General features: G+C 39.3%; 2 protein-coding genes across 9 annotated transcripts in view; both read left to right on the top strand.

Moving 5' to 3' along the window:
• Window positions 1-2,500: 2,500 nt before the first annotated feature.
• On the top strand, window positions 2,501-11,467 carry guf1 (GTP binding elongation factor GUF1). Its single transcript, XM_040119508.1, has 17 exons — window positions 2,501-2,926; window positions 3,267-3,378; window positions 3,627-3,775; window positions 4,231-4,311; window positions 4,398-4,475; window positions 4,574-4,657; window positions 4,760-4,824; window positions 4,927-5,130; window positions 6,262-6,401; window positions 6,724-6,847; window positions 7,408-7,540; window positions 8,080-8,223; window positions 8,644-8,777; window positions 9,257-9,358; window positions 10,831-10,950; window positions 11,113-11,149; window positions 11,240-11,467. Exons 1-17 carry the CDS (start codon window positions 2,762-2,764, stop codon window positions 11,372-11,374), a joined length of 2,007 nt encoding a protein of 668 aa, XP_039975442.1. The 5' UTR covers window positions 2,501-2,761; the 3' UTR covers window positions 11,375-11,467.
• A 1,478-nt stretch (window positions 11,468-12,945) lies between these two features.
• The window catches only part of pigg (phosphatidylinositol glycan anchor biosynthesis class G), a 64,940-nt gene continuing 55,907 nt past the window's right edge, over window positions 12,946-21,978 (top strand). For 3 of the 8 annotated variants that reach the window (XR_005706556.1, XM_040119502.1, XM_040119500.1), the window contains exons 1-3: window positions 12,946-13,954; window positions 14,069-14,274; window positions 20,607-20,816. Coding sequence is in view for 7 of the 8 variants with exons in the window: in XM_040119502.1 (XP_039975436.1) it covers window positions 13,801-13,954; window positions 14,069-14,274; window positions 20,607-20,816 (570 nt within the window). In the remaining variant the exon portion in view is untranslated. The remainder of the gene's footprint in view (window positions 13,955-14,068; window positions 14,275-20,606; window positions 20,817-21,978) is intronic. The other 5 variants (XM_040119503.1, XM_040119501.1, XM_040119506.1 and 2 more) reach the window with 5 other exon arrangements.

Below are 21,978 nucleotides of genomic sequence, written 5' to 3'. Positions count from 1 at the left end.
AGTGCTCCTATGCTGCCAGAGACTATCATTACAAGTGTGTTGGTAAAACCCACAAAAAGCCCCCTGGCACTGGGCTGTAATGCAAAGCTCGCTGAAGTTTCATTTTCCAGCCTGATCTTTCCACTGCTCAAGCTCTGCACAGACCCTGGTGTGAGGACTCCTTCTCTCCGAGCACAGTCTCCTCAGCCCCCAGCTGGGACCCTGCCCAGCTTACTGTTGCATGGATAGCTCAATGCCCAGAGACGTCGATGGGGATCATTCTCTGAAGTCAACCTAGCTAATGACATGTCAAAATACTGTACGACAGACATTTTGACCTGCCCTAGCAGGAAAAATCACAAGTGTAATTAACAAGATTGACAATGGCTGCATTCCACTTAGGTGACCCAACTGAAACTGTCAATGGAACACAGTCCTCGTCAATGTTAGCTGCGCTTGTATTAGCTGCACCGGACCCCACAGGTCGTCTGTGCAAGCAGCTTATTACGACCCGTCTATTAGTGAGCGACGTCTAGCGGCCATGTGATCTGTCCGGTCATGTCTTTATAGAGCAACAAAGTCCACGTTGGGAGGAAGGCTGGGTGGATGGATGGGTCTACAAAACATGGGCCTTCAACACAGGAGACCGCTGTTCATTTCTCGTTTACAAATGACAGTCAGCGTTGTTTCTTTTAACTATGACCACAATCGAAGTATAACCCTGATCACATCCTTATTATTGTGACCATGACGACAAAGTTCCTCCAACCTTAACTAAGTACTTATTTTAACCCAAACCATGATCTTTCCCTAGACCTAACCAAGTAGTTTTTGTACCTAAACCCAAATAAACCTTTACCATAGCATTGTCACATCATAAAATGGTTAGTTAGTTATTTTTGAACAGTGTTTTTTTAACAGTCTCTCTGTGGCATATGTCCTGCCCCCGTAGGGGCGTTAACACAGGAAACGCTCCCATGGGTCGTATCAGACAAATGACCTATGTGGTCATTTAGGTTGGAGGACGTGTTATGAACTGAGTGTCGTAAGTAAAGAACTATTGACATACTAAACCGATTTGGGGACATTTCCAGGACCTAATGGCAAGACCTTTTTTAGTTAGAAATTCAAATGCTGATTTTGCTGTAGCTTTAAAATGTTCAAATATACAGTAACGCTACAGTAACTGAATCATTTTGAGAGTAATTTGAGATCATGCATATCCCCAGTTTGTGCCCCTCACTAAACATTGTTTTTACGTTTGAGACTATTGCTTTGGTGTTTAAATTTGAGTCACAGGGATAAGCAACTATACCTCTGACAGATTAGCCAAAATATGAAAAAACCCACACGCTGCAAGACATTTCCTGATCCCTCAAAGACTATGCAACTGGCTTTTTAACCTATTTCTGAAGTTTTCCATTTCCCAACTCTTTTGTTCAGCGGAACTGAGATGCCAGCCAGAAGTGACAATAGTTTGTCACAAAAAATTCAACGTTTTATCAGACTCAGTTATTTTTGTTAGTATTACTTTACATTATTTAAATGTAAATATTACATATTGTATAAATATGTTCTCATGGTATACTATAACGGGTTCATAACTTCTTGCATCATATAAAAAGGAGCCAATTTCCAGCTGCCATCTTTAATTTCAGAAACACAGTCGCAACTTGGAGCATAGTGCAGAGGAAGCTTGACAGAAGAGTCGATGAGAAACTGGAAATGTCTTGGAAACAGGTAGGCCGAGTGTTGCCGAATGATCAGTGAGGTTTTTTTTTAAATACTGGCCTGTATTATCTGAGAAAAACAGATGCTGAGCTCTTTGAATCAAGGGCATTCCTCAGTGCAAAAGTCTCAACGTACAAAAAATGTTTTTTAAAAAAAAAAGAAAAAAAGAAGAAGATAATTGCATGACAGGCAGAAACTTGGGCTAACAGAGGCTTAATATCTCTGGCGCCACAAGGCAGAGAGGCAGGAATCTGTTCTTGTGGAAGAGGCAGCTTCGTTGTCATAGCAACTGATATCCATTTTTATCCTTCATCTGAGTAGGCGGGACTTCCGTCTGTCAAAGCCTCTCCAAAGATAAAAGTACGACAAGACAACAACCCCCCTCTGACGCTTTCAAACTTTAATTTCTGTGTTATAGTATGATTCCACATTTAGTCCCGTATTAAGGGGTTTTGACTCCCAACTGAATAAATAGCCTACTACACTGCCAGTAGAAATAGCCTGCTGCAGTGTCTAGCCGGTTTGGCACTTTAAAAGTGACTGGAAAGAAATGAAGGATAGTAGGGAGCTACGTTTTGCAAAGCTCATTAGCATAACAACGCAGTCTGGATACATTCAAGATTAACAGTGTAACGGTTCAGTAAGGATACATTTTGGAGGACAGAAGTGACAGTTTGTTGGCTCTTAACTTCTGTCCCCTGCTGGCCTCTGACCGGAATTCAAGAACAAAAAGACGGAAGTTATTGTAGAAACTCATCTTGCTTCTTTTCACCATCTTTGGTCAGAAAACCAACAACATTTCCCACAACTCTTTGCCGCTGAACTGTCACCCAAAATGTCAGCACCCTAGGAGCTCATGCACCGGGGTTATTACAGGACTATTTATTTTAACGATTCGGTTTTTTGGTTTCTTTATCGATGTCAGAGTTCACCAGTGGTCCGCCGTTGTGACAGCAGCCTACACTTAGAAGTGTTCCGCAGTTAGCTTACGCTAGCTGACATTTATTCATCCTTCTTATCATGCAGTGAGGCTGCTAGCTCAAAAGAAAACATGTCGTTGTCTCTATTCTCTCCGCTATTAAGACGTGTTTTACAGTTCAAAATGTACAGAAGGAAAATACAAAACTACAGCATGACCTGCACAGTCTTCAGACACCGCTGGATGAAAAGGCTGCCTGTCTTCTCCAGCAGCTTCAGGATGGTCAGCACAGACAAGGTAAAATTCAGTTAGCTGTGTCCACTGCAACACTGGCATACATTGTTGTCAATGCGTGTGTTTTGTATATTAGTCAAACTTGAGTATCATTTCATACAATTCTCAAAAGGCTCGTTTCAGGGGAGAAATGGCCCTTTCATATATAGATAAAGGCTGAAACGGTTGAGAAGTGCTGCTTAAAATCATAAAGTCAGTTAATTTAATTACTGAACAAAATTCTGCCTCACTACTAGTCCCTGTCAGAAACAGACATAATAACTGATCTATCCCAAAATATAAATTACGGTAACATTTCATCACAATTCAGTTGTTGAGTGACCTCTCTGTTTCTGTTTTGAAGGAGACCATTGACCTGTCCAAGTTCCCTGTGGACAGAATCAGGAATTTTTGCATCATTGCCCATATTGACCACGGAAAAAGCACTTTGGCTGACAGGCTGTTGGAGATGACTGGTATGTCTGCGACACTTAGGCTAATTCTAAAGAATTTTCATCATCTTAAATAGGTTCACATGCGAGAATAGTTCTTTTAAGAGTCTATTTGAGACTGAGAGTATTATCCACCTCACACACACACACACACACACATACACACACAACTAGATCCCTATTAACTTTCACAGGTAGTGCCGAGTAAACCATAGTATAGTTTTGTCGGCTGCTCATAAAATGAATGACCGGTGACTGTCTCTGGCAAACAGGCGCCATAGCAAAAACTGAGAAGAACAAGCAGGTGCTGGACAAGCTTCAGGTGGAGCGAGAGAGGGGGATCACCGTGAAGGCCCAGACAGCCTCGCTGTTTTACAGCCACCAGGGACAGCAGTACCTCCTGAACCTCATCGACACACCGGTAAGTCCTTAGCTGGGTGGGATGTCGGTGAGAAGAGGGTGGAGAAATGTGTCATGGCAGGTGTGTTTGACAATTCTTGGAAGATTTATTTATTTACTTTATACATCCCAAAATTTCCCTGTGATCCATGAAGGCAGTCCAAAGCAGATAGTTTAATTTAGGCCTAAACACACTGATTATGTCGAATATTTACTATTTATCTACTGTAGTTTTAATATGAAATAGTTGCATGTTGCAGATTTCCACTGCTCAGCCATAATATTTATCGTGGTAAAATGATCGGAAAAAGATTAGATCTGGCTTTTGCAGAGAAAAAAAAAGCAAAGTCGGAAAATGGGTGTTTTTTTGGTTTTGGAATGATTTATTTTACATGCCATTCTTCTAATGATTTGTTTACATGTTGCACAACTGTATCTTTCAACCTTTTATAAACTTTTGTTTTCCCCTCTCTCCAGGGTCATGTCGACTTCAGTTATGAAGTGTCTCGATCCATTTCTGCTTGCCAAGGTGTCCTGTTGATTGTCGATGCCAATCAGGTACAAAACCTGATTTTCTTAATGAATTATTGTTGCTGTACTTGCTGCATGTGATGCAGTCGTTAATATTTTATTGTCACGTGAAGGGGATTCAAGCGCAAACAGTGGCTAACTTCTACCTGGCTTTTGAAGCTCAGCTGACAATCATTCCTGTCATCAACAAGGTACATTCAGCCCAGCCAGTGTTTGGTTTATTCAGGTGTTACTTTTCCACTTGAATGCTGTGTGTTGGGTTATTCTATTCTGGCACTTTCTCCCTCAGATTGATTTGAAAAATGCTGATCCAGAGAGAGTGGAGTCACAGATTGAAAAGGTGTTTGATATTCCACGTGAGGAATGCATTCGGGTGAGTTAGAGCATGATGTACAGTGAGTTTTAATTTTTGTGTTCCACAGAGGCTGTATATATCTGAGAAATGCTTCTTAATTAATAATCTCATCTTTTTCAGATCTCAGCTAAACTCGGGACAAACGTTGAGATGGTTCTCCAAGCGGCTGTGAACAGGATTCCACCGTAAGGAGGCTCGGGTGGTTTCATTTCTCGTATGAAACATGTTTAACATTTTTTTTAAAAATTGACGCTTTTTTTTTTTCGTTTTTCCATACTGATTCTCAGGCCCGTGGCGAGCACTGATGACCCATTTAAAGCCCTAGTGTTTGACTCCAATTTTGACCACTACAGAGGAGTGGTTGCCAACATTGCTGTGTTTGGAGGTCGGGTAAGAAAAGGGGACAAGATCGTGTCAGCACATCTCGGGAAAACCTACGAGGTCAACGAGCTGGGGCTGCTCCGACCAGATGAGCACCCAACACAGAAGCTGTAAGTGGCATTCTTCAAATGATTAGTCAATTTATCGATTATTCGATCGACAAAAAATAATCTGTTTTAATACTTGTTTCAAGATTGATGTAATTTTTTTTAAGCGAAAGTGCCAAACACCTGCCAGTTCCAGCCAATAAATTGTGTGGATTTGCCGTGTTTTTAGTCTTGCGTAATATTGACCTGAATATGTTTAGTTTTGAAGTGTTGGTCAGATAAGAGAAACCATTTGATGACATCAGCTTGGACATCATGAAATGATTTTTCAGCCTTTTCTGACATTTTATAGACCAAAAAAACGAATTGATTAATCAAGAAAATCGTCAGCAGATTAATCAATGACTAACATAAGCTTAAATTAGCCATAATTGGGGATATATCTTTTAAATATATTCTATGTTTAATGTTTTTTGAGACAACGGTGAAACAGTCCCATCCTGTCAGGATTACTGCTGGTTTATTTTATTAGATGTGTCCGTCTGAACTATGTTTAAACAAATATCACAAACAAAAAAGTGAAGGGTTCTGAATACTTTATGTATGCACCGTACATACATATGTACACACATGCACGCATTGACAGGGATGTCTTTTGGGGATTTTATATGCATCTCTGACCTAATTACTTACGCAGCACTAGACTCAATTTCTGTGGTCCTCTGATTGGATAATCTATTTGGCATGTCTTTATGTAACTGGAGCTGTTTGATGATGGTTCATATACCTGATGAGGGTAATTTAGACCAAAACATAGTGTATACAATAAACCAGGAGTAATCCAGTCATTGTTTTTGTGCTGTGCTTTGACGCACCTGTCACACATTTAGTTGTGCAAAGATATAGTTTTTAAATCTGATTTAAAAACAAAGTTTTTGCTGTGCTAGACTCAGTAAAATTCAAAGTGTATCTAAATTGTGTCTATTGCAATGCACGTTAAATGTTGTAAACTGTGTAATGCAATACATAGTTTGAAACCTGATACTGACACTCTCAGTGCAGCCATTGTTTGTAATAGGCTCTGGTCCACACCATAGATGAACACTGGAATCCTTTGAACGTGTGTCCAACTGTCCACTGAGATGCTTGTTTCCATTGTATTAGTGGGACTCTCTGAGATGGGTTGTTGTGTAGGTTTGCAGGCCAAGTAGGCTACATAATAGCAGGGATGAAAGATGTGAAGGAGGCCCAGATTGGTGACACACTCTACCTCCAGGAGCAGCCAGTGGAGGCTCTTCCAGGATTTAAACCTGCTAAAGCCATGGTCTTTGCTGGTAAGAAACTGCTCTTGTCTGCAACTGCTTCTTCATTTCTGATAAAAATCTCTCTGCAAAATAAGAATAAAAAACTGAAATTGATAAAAATTATTTTGAAACAGCGACTAACAGCATTGAGTTGACTGTAACTATTAGAGCACTAGCTTTGAATATTCCAGTACCACTGGACATGTACTCAAACATGAAACCCCTTCAGTGCATGCTGTGTTTCACTCTAGCTAGTACAGTAAAGTGCAGCCAGTGCTTTCCAAATGAAAAGAGTCTTGATGCTTGTTTGATGTGCACTCTGCCTTTTTTTTTTTTTTTTTTTGTCCCTCAGGCATGTATCCAATGGACCAGTCAGAATATCCAGGCCTTCGCAGTGCCATTGAGAGACTGACCCTGAATGACTCAAGTGTCACAGTGCAGAGAGACAGTAGCCTGGCCCTGGGAGCAGGCTGGAGGTGAGGACATTATGAATTACAATAAAAGAAATGGCTTTACAGTCCCCAACCCGAGGACTGGGGATTGTACTGCAGATACTGTAACAGGAAATGAGAACAAAGACATGGATTTTTAAGACTTGAGCAGTGCAACCACAAAAGTTAAGACGCTGTTCAGAAGTCATTATGTTTGAATGTTTTCCAAGTAATTTACTGTTGCAGAAAAATTCATCCACTTTTTTCTAAAAAGTACAGAATTTAGGGGAGGTTTCTACACAAACTTGGACAACATATGACACGATCTCTAGGTAAATATCTTTCTTTCAGACATAGGGTATGTTGCCAAAATGGACAGCCAAGTAAGAGTTTATTCATCATCACAGGTCGTATTAACAGTCCAGATGATGTAAATTTTATTCTGTTAGTGGCAATGATTTAGATCATTTGGAAGTACGACACTGCACTGCGATAGCAATAAGTCATACTCACTCTTGAACTCTCTCCAAAGAGGTTCTTTGTAATTAAAAAGCATGAATATCAATTATAAAACTGAATCTGTGGACATTCCCATCCCCCTGCAGACTTGGCTTCCTGGGTCTGCTCCATATGGAGGTGTTCAATCAGAGGCTGGAGCAAGAATACAATGCCTCTGTTATAGTAACAGCGCCCACTGTGCCCTACAAAGCCGTCCTCTCTTCAACCAAACTCATCAAGGTAAGAGCCATTTCCTGGTCTTAGAGTGGGGCATGGCTTGTACTCTAATTTCAACAAAAACCTTTGACTGACTTGGAAATTGATGATATATGGAGGCTCTCTGGTATCGCTGCCATGCTTTCCTGTGAAATGACATAAGGGAAACACTTGATGGGATGAGGACAACCAAAATATGCTTTTGCAAAGGCAAAATAACAGCCAGTTTAAAGGCATAATGTATGTGTGCTGAGTTTTTTGGAAACAACAGTTTCTCAGCCCAGTGACAGCTTTTAGGTTATTATTTTATGACCAATTATTAAGATGTTACTTCGCAGTCGTGTGAGAGTAGTAGTGGTATACACGTACTAAATTAAAGGTATTGCAAGACTGTAAAGGATAAGTTCTGTAAATGTAAAAGACCTTAGGTCAAACTTCCTTTCTAGCCTGCAGGGGTAAATGTTTCATACTCAAAACGTAGTCTTTGTAAAATCATGTATGCTTTTGGAAAGAGATTCTCCAGTTTTATTTGCAGGTTTAAGTCACGTTGGTTGTCCTTACAGGAACACGGGAGCGAGGAGATAACCATCGTGAACCCTGCTCAGTTCCCAGACAGATCCGTTGTGTCAGAGTATTTGGAGCCCATGGTGATTGGGACCATTCTTGCTCCAGACACTTACACTGGCAAGATCATGTCTCTCTGCTTGGTAAGGGGAAAATGGAAAATGCAAAAGGGAGGGGATACTGTTTCTAAATACTCTCAGGCAGGTTGGCCTGATTCTCAAGCCTGTCGGAAAATGGATTTTGACAGGAGATATTAGAGTGCATCCATGCTTTTTATGCTTTCCAAATTGGTCTGGAGCTGAAGAGAAGAAAAACAAAAACTACTGTACTTGGAAACAAAAGTAAATCCTCCTTTTGTTACAAAAGTGCCTTGATTTTGCTGATTACAGTTTACATGTTCAGGCCTTTTCCACATAACAGAAGTGTCTCCAAGCAGTCTACCTCAATTTCACAAGTAATTGATTAATTGGGTTACCAAAGCAGCCCGTCTCTTGTAGATGAGATTGTAAACACGTGCAAGACTGGTGAAAGCAAACCATGATCTATTGTCTGTGTTCTTAAAGAATCGCAGAGCTATCCAGAAGAACATGGTGTACATAGACGACCAGCGCGTCATGATGAAGTATCTCTTCCCATTAAATGAAATTGTTGTGGATTTCTATGACCTCCTCAAATCGCTGTCATCTGGATATGCAAGGTAAAACTAAGCAAGTACTATGTGAATACATATTGTAGTCAACAGTCAATCATAAATGCTTAGTATGGATTTTCACGGGTTGTTTTTGCATAGTCCAAAGTTTTAGTACATATAAGCAGTATTTGAGTTATTTCTCATGAGTTTTTCTAACTAAGAGTAGGTGAAATGCCAGTATAAAAAATGAAGTTAAATACACTAAGTTGAAAGAGCCAAAATAGCATCTTTAAAGTAGATTTGAAATTTGTATTTAGTATACTTAGTAAATTTATTAAGGACTTGAATCAATGGATAGAAAACATTTCAGATATAAAAACAAGCACAAAGCCAAGAAATCTTCCCTCCTATCCCATAATTTTCCCTCTCTTGTGTACCTTTCCCTGAGTCTTACATGTTCATGAAGGTCTTTGATTACTTTATTACTTTATTACTTCCATGCATTCAGCTTGACCATGATTTTGATTTTATCTTCCGTACTGTAGCTTTGACTATGAGAATGCAGGCTACCAGGCCGCTGATCTAATAAAGATGGACATTCTGCTGAATGGGCGACCGGTGGAAGAACTCACCACAATTGTACACAGGTTAGTTACAACAATAGCTAAATCCAGATGCTGTAAAGTGACAGTTACTAAATATAAATATCCTAGTTTTTCTCAGGAGGTGTGAAACTGATGCTGCTTGAAAGCACCTTCTTATTGCCCCAGTCACAGAAGTCTCCCCCAGCTTAATTATTAGCATTGCTGTCAGAAAAAAGAAATTTGTAGATTTTTACGAGTTTACATTATTGCAAGGTTATATGGTCTTGAATGAGCAGAGTAATTCTTCTGAGCCTGTGGAGCATGTACTGTATTCAGCACCCAGGAGAACACTAAAATATGGCCTCTTGGCGGTCTGTTCTAACAATATCTGTTATGGTGACTTTACATACAGTACAAGGACTTCATTCCATTTGTGACAAGGATAATAGAGTAACTTTACAGGCGAAAAGTGATGATGCAAAGCAGATCTGTTAATGTACTGTACCTACTCCCAATGCCAGTACAGCAGCCAGTGCAGGCCTTGGTAATAGAAGGAGGCAACGCTTCACCAATGACGACTACTCTCTGACCATTTATACTGTGAGCCTTGGAGCCGAGCAGAGCATGGCTTCAGGCAGCAACCACAGAGCAGAATATCTTTTACAGGAGGCATGTTAAGGAGTGACTGAAATTAATGGTAGATGACACGTGCAAAGTGAGGCAAGGGTCTGCTGTCAAGCAGAAAGGCCGTTTCCATCTGTTAGATGTGGAGGCTTTTACAGAATGACAAGGGGAGAGAAGATAAAACACCACTCAGCGCACAGACATGAGCGCTAAGAAGTGATTAGCTTAGCTTACCAAAGGAGGAAACGGCTAGCCTGGCTCTCTCCAAAGTCCAAAACTGCTCCTACCAACACCTCTGAAGCTCACACATTGACACCTTGTATTCTGTTTGTTCTATCCAAACACAAACAGAAATGTAAAAAGGAAAAGTTGTGGTTTTATGGGGGGTTATGTCTCCTGTACTCTGCTGGTCGTAAAGAAATAGTTACTGCATGTAACTTCTGATAAAACCTCAAATAGTTTTTTGCTTTTACAGCATGTTTGTGTTTGGATATCACAAGATACGATGAGTTAATGTGACATATTTTTGAGCCAGGCAACCCCTTTTCCTATTTATGCTTACTGGTTCAGTGTTTAGCCTAGCTAGTCTAAATGCTAGCTAGACGAACTGCCTTCCGGCTGTAGGTTCATATTTAACACACAAACATGAGTCTGGTACCGATATTCTCGTTGAACTCTTGTCAAGAAAGTGAATAAGCGTATATCCAAAAATGTCAAAATATTCCTTTAACCTGCACAGGACTGTCGCAATGGAAAAAGTGGCCATTTTACAACATGTAAACATCTTTCCACTTAAATGATTGTGAGTGCAGTAGATTTTATGGATTGCACTCGAATTGTTCGTGTTGGTAGCATAGAGGAGTAGCATTTTACCACTGTTTTTGGTTTTGATAGGTGTGTTTTCATTACAGAGACCGTGCTTACATGACAGGGAAAGCCATGTGTGAGCGACTCAAAGACTCCATACCAAGGCAGATGTTTGAGATAGCTGTACAGGCAGCTATTGGAAGTAAGGTCATCGCAAGAGAGACGTAAGTACAACATCTGCAATGCGCTCTTAGAATGGTATGAGGTGCAAAATAATATGTATCTATAAAGCACTTTGAATTGTCTTCGAAATGACTGAATGTGAAATGTGCTAAATAGATTAACTTGCCTTAAAAATGTGAAATGACAGTGTTTGCCTCTTTCAGAATAAAGGCGTACAGAAAAAATGTTCTCGCTAAATGTGTAAGTAAAGGTTTTTCTTAATTCTAAAAAGTTGTTGAATCTACAAATGTACTGCAAACTCTGAATTATAATTTTTTTTTGTCTTGGTAGTACGGAGGTGACATTACACGGAAGATGAAGCTGCTGAAGAGACAGGCAGAAGGTAAAAAGAAGATGAGGCATATTGGCAATGTGGAAGTTCCCAAAGACGCCTTCATAAATGTTCTGAAGAGAAAAGACAAATAGACTGCAATGCTATTAGTGTAATATTATGTAATATTGTTATTATATGGAATAGGTCTTTGTTATTGATTCCTCTCTGAATAAAGTGGTCATTGTTGCTGCAAACTGCCATAAAGTAATTGTGCATTTTGGGCATCATGTAGCATATGCAATACATATTGCATGTTATACACATATACATAAGAATTGTATACATACTTTGATTAGGCAGGTCAGAGGCTGTAAAAAGGTCAGGAAAAAAACTTTAAAAAATGTCTTTTTAAAAACAAAGATCAGAATAGGCTATACACAGTGCCTGAATCCCTTCAAATTGAAAAACCATTAATCCATTATTAAGGTTTTCAGCAGAGGGTGAGAGATGTGCATATGTTATATCTTTGTTAAACAGCTCGGTGCTTTAGAACTTAATATCTGCCTAATCAAAGTATGGGATTAATCAAGAACATGTCCAGTAATGGCAGAGACCAAGACAAGTCAAGGTAAGCACAACACCATAAAGACAAAACACTGTCAACCCAGCTACCACAAGCCACAATTATGTCGTCCTTTCTTTTCAAGAGGTCTACCATGGTACGTGTAGTGCCTCCATGGCCAGGAAAACTACTGCTGTGAATGGAAAATTGTTCAGTAGTTATTAATGCATAAATACTAACTATGCCAGGTTTTTAGTTCCCCTCTCATTTCATACAAAAGGGGGGGGAAAGAGATTATTCTTTACAGTATCAATTCATCTTTTTTTTTTTTAAAGAAAATTACTTATTTTGTCTGGTCAACAGTCAAAAAACCCAAAGCTATTCACTTTACAGTGCCTGTTATGAAATGTTCAAGACTACATACATAATCCAAAGTTAGTAGTATGTTTACTTAACTAAAGTGAATATGAGGCTTCGGCAGTCTTGAGTCAGAGAAATGAAGTGTGTATCTTCCAAAGTTAGTGTTTTAATAAAAAAGTCCTCTGTGTTCCCATGGACAGTATTTTCTTCCTGAGGCACAGCAGAGGGATGGTAACGCAAAGTGGGAATTTGGTACTAAAAAGACTTACACTTCGGAAGATGCCCATTTGATTTGTCCTTCGCCTCACATCAGCCTCAGCAGAACCTTAGAATGTCCTTTCACACAGAACGAGGACTGCGGATCTGGTCCCCCCATCACATACGGTGAAATCGTCTTATCTCTTCACGGCCAGTATGGACAGGAGGAAGGATTACAACAATAACACTTTCAGTATACATGCAGGCATGTGAATACTGTTGTAAGACAGATTTGAAAGACTGTGAGCCTATCCTTTAATCCCTACTAGCTCCTCGTTGGTTGCCGGCGCTGACCTTTCAAAGGTACCAAAGAGAAAAACAGAGTTAACAAGCAAATATGAATCTGTTGTTGTGCCAGCTGTGTTTGTCTGTCCTTTACAAAGTTTTCCCAGTAGATGGCAGCAGCAGCAGCAGCTCAAACACGCAACAGAGCTGAGTAGAAGTTAATTCCACCCTGAGCTAATTTCTAATCAGACCTCATCAGCCTCAGGCCCCATAAATGCCAGGTTCAAATCATATAAAACTATACACGGTCCACTTATCTTCTGCCCAGCAGTTGGATTTGCTTGATGAAAAATATCTAATTGTCCCTGTGTGCTGGCCTCTGTACCTGGCAAATTAAAGCAAATCTGATTCAGGGACTAAAGGTATTTAGCTGCAGTAAAAGCGAGAGGGAAAGGGCCGAGCTTCAGCAGTGTGCGCCGAATTCGAGTGCTGAAGAAAGATCACGCATAGACTCGTCAGTTAAAAGTTTGGGATTATAGACCTTTTCTTTGCAGACATGTTTGTCACGTCATAGCAGGAACAGCTCAGGTGTTAGTAATAACATTGACTGCTGAGTCACAGAAAGCCAGCGTGCCCAACACAGTGAAATGCAGACATAATTCTAAAACTTACGCTCATTTGGTCCATTGCAAGCGGTATTACTAGCAGTTTGGTTTAGTAATCATACATAAAGGGGTTCCTCGGTTCTGTTTTGGGAATGTTTTTAATTATCAGATGGCTATAGGATTTGTAAGAGGTGACAGCTTTACATCTCTTTACTATTTATAAAGCCCTGCAGTAGAGAACAATGCACCTCTCCGCGGCAAATTTCTAGGCGTATTGGTCTTGTTTGGTTCTACGTCATACCCGTAGTTCTATGTTATCAATGCGGAAGTCGCTATGAATGGCTACAGCGCTAACTGGTATTAGTGTTTTTATTCTTAATGACGGCCACAATTATATGACATAAAGGCAGTTAATTACATACGCGGCTTTGTAATATTTTGATTGACATTGCGTCCATCTGAAATGGGGGGTCATGGCTTTCTGTCTTCTATATGTGGGTAAATGTTGCAAGCTAGCAAGTAATTTTACTAACTTACTCGTTTCTTAAAGTGTCCGTCAGCCAGCAAAATGAAAGTCCGCTCGTCTGTTTTTGCCTCGTTTATTTTAATATTTGAAGTGTTTGGCATTGCCCTCTTCCTGCGAGGATTTTTTCCTGCACCTGTCAAGTCTTCTTTTTCATCCAAGAGCAAGCTGTCAGATCTGCCAGCGGAGCCGCTGTCAGGTGAGTTCACAGACTCAAGACTGGCTCAGGCTGAACCCGGTATAAGTGCGAGTATCAGCTTGCACTGTCGACTATAATCTGTTAAAACTCATAACATTTTTGCTTAAATTACAGGAAACCCTTCTAATTCCTCTCGCCTCCCGCAACCCCTTTTCAGAAGGGTGGTTATAATGCTAGTGGATGCCCTCCGGGAGGACTTCGTGTTGGGACCCAGCGGTCGCACGTACATGCCCTACACAAGACATGTGGTGGAGAGAGGCTCGTCGCACAGTTTTGTGGCCAAGGCGAGACCTCCAACAGTCACCATGCCCAGGATCAAGGTAAGATGTTGTCACTCAGGTATCGTGATGTGGAGTTTCAAATGAGAACTCACCCATCAAGTCCTCCTCCACGTGAGTCTGTTAGAATCGCTTGTTCTGCACTGATTCTTATTGTAAGCCGCAAATTAATTTACTGTAGTGATTCAGCCATTCAGATCCAAATTAGTTTCTCCAAATTCACCAATTATTTTAGAAAATACACATCTTTTTAGAAAAAAGGCACAACTTAATTGTTTTGTTAAGCATCTTTAACGCTGTCTTTCATGCGAAACTACATAGATATTACATAAACATGTTTGTGTATGTATGTATGTATGTATGTGTATGTATGTATATATATATATAATATATATACACACACACACACAAACACCACACACATAAAAAGGGATGTTGTGGTTCATGATTGCTGCCTTAAACCATCAGCTACTAGGGCAACCCGACCAAATATTTTTTCTTTTACTTTTTTTTTTTATTTTTTAAATCCTGGAATAAATGTATACGTGAGTTTAAAGGTTGTCGCCAAACAGTGTTTCCTAATCACTAAATGGTAACATCCCAGATCTAAATCAGTATGTGAACACATTTTTAAAATTCTTTTTAATCAATTATTTTCAGGAAAGTAATGCTGAAACGAAATTTCAAACAAATCAAAAAAAAACTTGTTCTGCAATTAATCATTTAAGTTGTTTCACATTTAAAAAAAACATTAAACATTTACTCCATCTCTTCCAGTAGCAGGATTTGCTGCTTTTCTGTTTTATATCATTATAAATTGAATGTCTTTGGGTTTTGGGCTGTTGGTCAGCCAAGACAAGCAATTTGAATTTGTCTCTTTGTGCTCTAGGTAAACTTGACTTAATAAGTAATGAGTAAAACTGAGAAAAAGGGTTAATTTATCAAAAATATTTCAACCACACCCTCATAGGAGATGCAGATGTCTGAGTCAAATATGCCCCAAAAGTATTCCTGTGAGCCCAGAATAACCATGTAAAAGGAAAATGCGAGGAGCATTTTGAAATAGGTGCTAAGTTTCCGGCCTATAATTGCAATTTCGGTTACATGGCAGAATTTTAAAGGGTGGAAATATGGTGCGTTGTCACATTCGGATGATGTGTCGTGCTGATGAGAGTGTTTTGGAAGCAGAGCCAGTCATGTCATGTGCACTTTGCATGACAGTTGGTAGTGCTGAAACACACTAAGATTGTGGGCCGAGTGGGAAAGAGTCAGCATGTTGTTTCAGTGGTGTGGGAGAGATTTTGCAAAGGGAATTATTTTCCAGGAAAAAGAGCAGTTCTGTCTTGTCCATATGGGCGCTGGGCTGGTCGGAAGGAATTTAACAGAGGCTGTCAGGTGAAGCAGAATATTCAGTCTCAGTGTCAGAGGTAGCATTCATGATTTAGCAGTGGTGGGAGGAATGGGGATGTGTCAAGCTGTTGTAAAGATAGAAGAAGACTGGAACCAAAACTCGGCCCTAGAGAACCCTGCTGCTGAAGATACACAGTGTGGACAGACTCCTCCTCAGTGATTTATAATAAATGTGGTCAGACAGGTAGACTGGGAGCCATGAGAGTGCAGACTCACCAATTCACAGCTCTTTGCCATCTTCAGCGACTGTGGCAAAGAGCATGTGCTGGTTGACGGTGTCAAAGAGAGTGGACAGGGTGAGCGATGAAGACAAGGAGAAGCAACTCTGGAGGAAGAACAGTACTTCAGAAATCCTTTCTGTTTAATATATTAATTTCTTTAAATTAATGAGTGCATGTTTTAGCCTATTCAGTTTCAACAATGACAAATGCCTGTTAAGAGTTATCAGACCACAAAGGAATGTATTAAAATGGTAATTTTAATGGATGTTAATGAATAAAACCCCACAATTTTGTGACATGGTCCACTTAGAGCTTCAGTCTTCCTTTTGATTAAACTGCCGTTTTTTTCTTATTAATCAGTTAATTGTTTTGTCTATATAACTTCAGAAAAATAAAGAAAAATGCCAACCATAATTTTCTTAATCCCCTGGGTAATGCCATCAAATTGCTTGTTTTGTCTGTCCCACAGTCCATAAATTAAAGAGATTTAGTCTACTATCACATGAGAAAAAGGAAAAGAAGAAAATGCTCACAACATAGAAGCACTCCAAACACTCCAAAACATAGAGATACCCAGTGCTCTATCACAGGAAAATACTCCAAATTTGAAACTTAAAATTTGCGAATGTTTGGTGTTTTTGCCGAAATAAATTACCAAGTTGATTAATGGATTATCAAAATAGTTGCTGATTAATTTTCTGTTGATCTGTTATTCAACTAATTGTTTCAGCTCTAGGCTATAAAATATCAGAAAAAAACAGACAAATGCCCAATATAATTTCCCAGAGCCCAAGGTGATACATTCAGTTGCTTGTTTTATTCGACCCGACCAACAGTCCAAAATGCAAAGCTATTTAGTCTGTTATCATATATGAGGAAGAAAAAGCATCAAATCTCAATTTTTGAGTAGCTGTGACCAGTAAATGGGTGACTTGAAAAATGACTGACGATTAATCCATTATAGTTTATAATCATTTTCTATCGATCAAGTAATTGATTAATTTAGAACACTATATTCTACTAATTTATAATATGATTGATATTCTGCCGACTAGCTAATTAAATTCAAAAAAAAAAAAAAAAGTTTTGGCTGTTCTTGTTGAGTTTTAATGCACATTGGGTATAAGTGTCTGCTTAATAAATGTAAATGTAAAGTGTTCTGACGCATATTAAGAGGTAGATGTGAGTTAATTGACTTTCAAAAGCAACTAGTTAACTGTCTGTAAATGGATGGGGGAATGCTTCCTTGAACAGAATAAACTCTTGTGTCAAAGAAGAGTTGATGCTGGTTGTCATGAAATGGAGCAGGTCAATGATGATCTGGAGGAGGGATGCTGGGCTAAGCTGGTTTAAGGCGGACATGCAGAAAGACAGATGTTCCCCTTTAATCCAAGGGTTTAAAGAAGGATGTAGTGATGATGGAGAGAAATGGCTTGAAGGCAGCTTGGAAAAACATCCCTGGATGTGAAGCTCGTCAAAAGATTTATTGATAGGAAGATAGAAGGCAGGACTATGTAGAGGGAAATCAATAAAAGAGAGAGTTCAAAATAAAATCTTTCTGATTTAGAAGCACGAGCACGAAGGGTTTATGTCGCAGCAGATATGTACAGTAATGTGTATGGAAAAAGAGGAGAGAAGAAATTGAAAATGCAACTTCCACAGCTGTCCGTAAACTTGTAAGTTTGATTTGCAGGCCCGGTGAGAGTGTAAAAGTACATCTATAATTTCTGGAGGAGGGACAGTTAATCAGATTTTAGGGGGATAGGCAGTTACAGTAGATTTGAGGCACAACACCTTATTGTCGTGACAGTTCTGCTTCATATTCCTCCTCATCTGTTGAGAAACCTCTCCAAAATGAAATACTGAACGATTGGTAATTGATTTTGGAACTAGCGTTGAGACTTAATTTATCGAGTGACTAGATAAACACAGTCTACTGTAATGAAATTCCACAGGACATTTCTGAAGTTTTTGGCGTACTGTCAAAATGCAGCTGGTGCGTCACAGAAACATGCAGATGATCAATGCTCTGAGGCCACACGTTTCTTTATCTGTAGTAACTGCAGTGGTCAGTTTAACCGCAAATTTATTCAAGAGTGACGTATCCATAGAGCTTCATTAACATCAGTGTTAAGATTAAATTTATCAATCACACGATTGAAGTTTGGTAATGCACCAGTAGGTGGCAGTACAGACTAACTACCATTTACTGCCTACTATCACTGCATTGCACCCAATTAACTGGTATGACAGAGCCAACTAACCTAAATCATAATCTCTCAGTGGCATAGCCATTAATTTACACACACATTAGACGAAACACTCCTTCCGCTGTCTCTAATAAAGTCACAATATCCATGTAGATATGCAGCACAGTTGAACTAGAAGTCTTATTCAGAAAAATAGTTAGACTTCACTATCTAGCTTCTTGTCTGTGTATTATTTTCTAGGCAACAAACGGTTTTTATGCTGGAAACACTAACCTGGGGTCTTCCCACTAAATTGATTGATTCCAATTGAGTTGGTCTCTCTAACCATGACAGGAAGAGAAAAGAAGTTAGTCTCCTCCTCAGTCCTGTATTCACATGTGGCCAGATGAGCCACAGGCTGGCACGGCAGTCGGTGGACATTACTGAGGTGCTGGATTTGGACTGTTTAGTTAATTGTAAAAGTAGCAGCAGCAGCAGCAACAACAATGCACTGTTGTTGTCTGAAGGGCTTGTATCTCCCTGGATAGTATTGACACAGTAGATCAAGTGAATTTTTGGTCCACTGTATTACCTCCATAGATATTATCCAATAATAAAGCCTATGAAGATTGAGGACATTTACAAGTTAATCCTAGAGAGTCTTCATTTCTGTAGTCAACCAAAAGCAAGTACTGAAAAGGAAACTGGAAAATCTTTTGCCAGACCAAAAGACTTCACAGCCCCTTCCGTCTGTGTTTTGGCACATTTACAAGTTTTCAGCACTGTGCCAGAGAGTGTCTGTATACCCCACTGATATTGTATTTGACATTTAAGCTGTGGCACATTGCAGGCCTAGACACATACTGTGGGCCAGTAATTAGTAAGTTGATGAGTCACTGATTCATTTGGGCAGGATCTCAGTTTTTGTTTTTTGTTTTTTGGCATCTGGACAAGTTCTATGATTTAGCCCTCTTAAATGGAACTTTTTCACTGAGCTTTTGTATATCTCAAGATGATCTTTAGCGTAAAATTATCTTCACATGTCCCCATGTTTATTATTTTATTTTTGTTTATTACAGCAAAGTGTCCTGCCACTTTGGCAAAAAGGCCCCCGTTTTTGTCCAAACCACTGGTTTCATTATGCTGACTATCTCTATTAATAGACAGGGGACCTCAGTTAGACTAAATAGGCAGAAAGAGAAGACTGCTTTTGAAGCAGAACTATCCGTCTCTTCCTGAAACAAGCATCTGCACTGGCAGGAGCACAACAATCGCAAGGAAGGAAGTGGTAAATAATTGAGCTCTGCAACAAAGATCACTAGATGGGGCTCAAAATTTTAGCTTCAATTTCCAGCTGGAGAATTTTTATGTTGTACCTGTGAATCAGTTGACCAACCTGGAAGGCTTCTGATGATACTTGGTCGTAGAGTATGCTTATTAGTTTGTCGTTGATAAATAGGAGCCACAAAGCTTTCAAAGTGGCAGAGGAGAATTTTGTTCCCAATCATCAAGACTCGCATTGATAAAAACATCATAGTCCTGGGTATACTGAAAATGTAATAGAAAATAAAGAAAGGTTTACATCTTGTCAGTTCTTAAAGCCTTTCTACCCTTCATTGTGGGGGTGTGATATCCTGAGTTTATTACTATTTGTCTCTTGTGTCTGACACGGAGTTGCTATAGAACAGCTAAAGTGGAGCTCACACAGTAACAACCCGCAAACTGCTACACAAACACAAACACAAACACAAACTGCTAAAGTGTTTTGCGAGCAAAAAAAGACACTAATATATAAAACCTGATAAGATGAGCAAATACCCCAATGTGAACTGACAAACGGGGTTATATAGGGACAAATCCATCAGTGATAAACTGGATAAAATAGTGTTTTAAGAGGTGAATTTAAAAGATGACTTTGAATTTGCCAGCCCAGCTCCCTCGGCATGTTCCTCTAACACCTGGGCCCTCACACAATAAAGGCCGGTCAACTCTGATTTCATCCCAGATTTTTGAGCGTCCCAGAGGATCTCAGGCTGTGCTCATGGCAGCTCATAGGGGGTTTAAAGAACAGTGTTTCCTGCCAGTATCTGCAATCTCATGTTTCCTTCAGTGTATAAAGACAAGGCCTTTGTACTCCTCTCTCGACGATGCACCAGGCTCTCTCCTGACTTCCAAAATAGGCTGTTTTCCTTGTCAGTCAAATGGAGGCCATTGTTGTTTTACTGCATATTCCATGATGAAATCAGTAGAAACTATACTTCATAAGTATCATCTCTCTACCTGATTCAGCTTTCACTTTCCATGTGGGGATGTGGGAATAAGTCTGGTTTCCGATGCTAGAGCAGTGTAGTCACCAATTAGTTTAAAGGGAAATTGTTTAATTTCCTTTATTTTGTTTTGAAGATTATCAACTTATAAAAAACTGTTTTTAACACTGTGATGTAGCGCAAATCTTAATTACTTGGATTAATATGATGAAACTTTACGGTTGTATAACACCATTAAAAGACAGTTATTGTTCAAAGGACAATAACAAAAACGTATCCCTCCCCAGGCTCTTACCACTGGCAGTATCCCAGGCTTCATTGATGTGGTAATGAACCTAAATTCTCCTGCACTGCTTGAAGACAACCTCATTTGGCAGGCCAAAATAGCAGGGAAGAGGATAGTTTTTTACGGAGATGACACCTGGGTGCGCCTCTTCCCCAAACATTTCATGGAGTACGATGGCACAACCTCCTTCTTTGTATCCGACTACACTGAGGTATGTATGAGCCAAACAGCCAGGATTTAGCTGTATGAAAGATATGAATGATGAGTTTTTATGCTAATATCGTCAAGGATTAAAGCACCTGATGGCTATAATGCAGAAATTTTGAAATGAAACATGAAAAAATGAACTATGTTATAAAAGCTTGAAGTTTGAACTAAACATGTTGCAGCTTATACTTGTGCACCACGAGTTGTTTCACTTCAGCCTCATGTGTTTCATACTGTTAATATTACAAATTTTCTTAACATAGAATGACGATTTAGGAATGTTCTACAAATTGTATTATTTACTAGAAAACTCTCACATGCTTATGGTGGTCATTCATGAAAGAAAAAATGAATCCCTTTCCTGTATGCAAATAATTTTAGTCACGTCATGCAACATAATTATAATTATAATTTATGCTTAGGTTCCTTAAGGTTTCATAGACTGCTGCAGCTACACAGTAAAGCATATTAAACCATACCATATTCCAATATATTCAACAAAGACTTTACACAATGTAGTAAAGATTAATTGGTTAATGTATCTATTCTATGTAATGTGCTGTACATATATGTCTTGAAATGATTCAGTCACTGCATTATCTACGAGGTCAAGTCATCTGCAGTAAAGAGATGAAGGCAGCTGATCGACCAGGGAGGCACAGAGCTGAGATCACACAAAAAGTGCTCATCAATTAGCTCTGTATGCTGTAGCTACAAATGCACTGTAGGACTGTATGCAATCTTCTCTTGTTTATTCTAGCATATCGGTGATGCTGATTTTTAAGCCCTTTACCTAAAATGTTGGATGAAGGTAAATATCTGCCCGAAAATATTTGCCAAATGATAATCAGACAATCGTCAGACTGTATCACAGCTTTGGGTAAAGCGCCTTTCGGCTCACTTTTAATTTGCTCTAGGGCATGATTTTGAATAATATCAACCTAAACTGATTATCAGTTGAAATCGTGGGTAGTATTCAGACCACTTCACATTTTTCACATTTTGTTATGTTGCCGCCTAATGCCAAAATCATTCATTCATTTTTTCCCGCATCAATCTACACTAAATACCCCATAATGACAGAGCAAAAAGCAGAATTTTAGAATTTTCTGGCAAATTTCTTCAAAAGGAAAAACTGAAAGAACACATTGACATAAGACACTGTA

The sequence above is a fragment of the Xiphias gladius genome, chromosome 23 (assembly GCF_016859285.1).
Source record: "Xiphias gladius isolate SHS-SW01 ecotype Sanya breed wild chromosome 23, ASM1685928v1, whole genome shotgun sequence".
Taxonomy (NCBI): domain Eukaryota; kingdom Metazoa; phylum Chordata; class Actinopteri; order Istiophoriformes; family Xiphiidae; genus Xiphias; species Xiphias gladius.
The sequence above is the reverse complement of the archived record's forward strand: the minus strand, read 5'-3'. Positions and strand labels throughout refer to the sequence as shown.

What these genes read in the sequence shown, in the direction of transcription:
- guf1 (XM_040119508.1), top strand. Translation starts at nt 2,762, where the DNA reads ATGTCGTTGTCTCTATTCTCTCCGCTATTAAGACGTGTTTTACAGTTC. An exon ending in CACGTGAGGAATGCATTCGG is followed by an intron (nt 4,658 to 4,759) that starts GTGAGTTAGAGC and finishes CATCTTTTTCAG; the next exon opens with ATCTCAGCTAAACTCGGGAC. An exon ending in CTCACCACAATTGTACACAG is followed by an intron (nt 9,359 to 10,830) that starts GTTAGTTACAAC and finishes TTTTCATTACAG; the next exon opens with AGACCGTGCTTACATGACAG.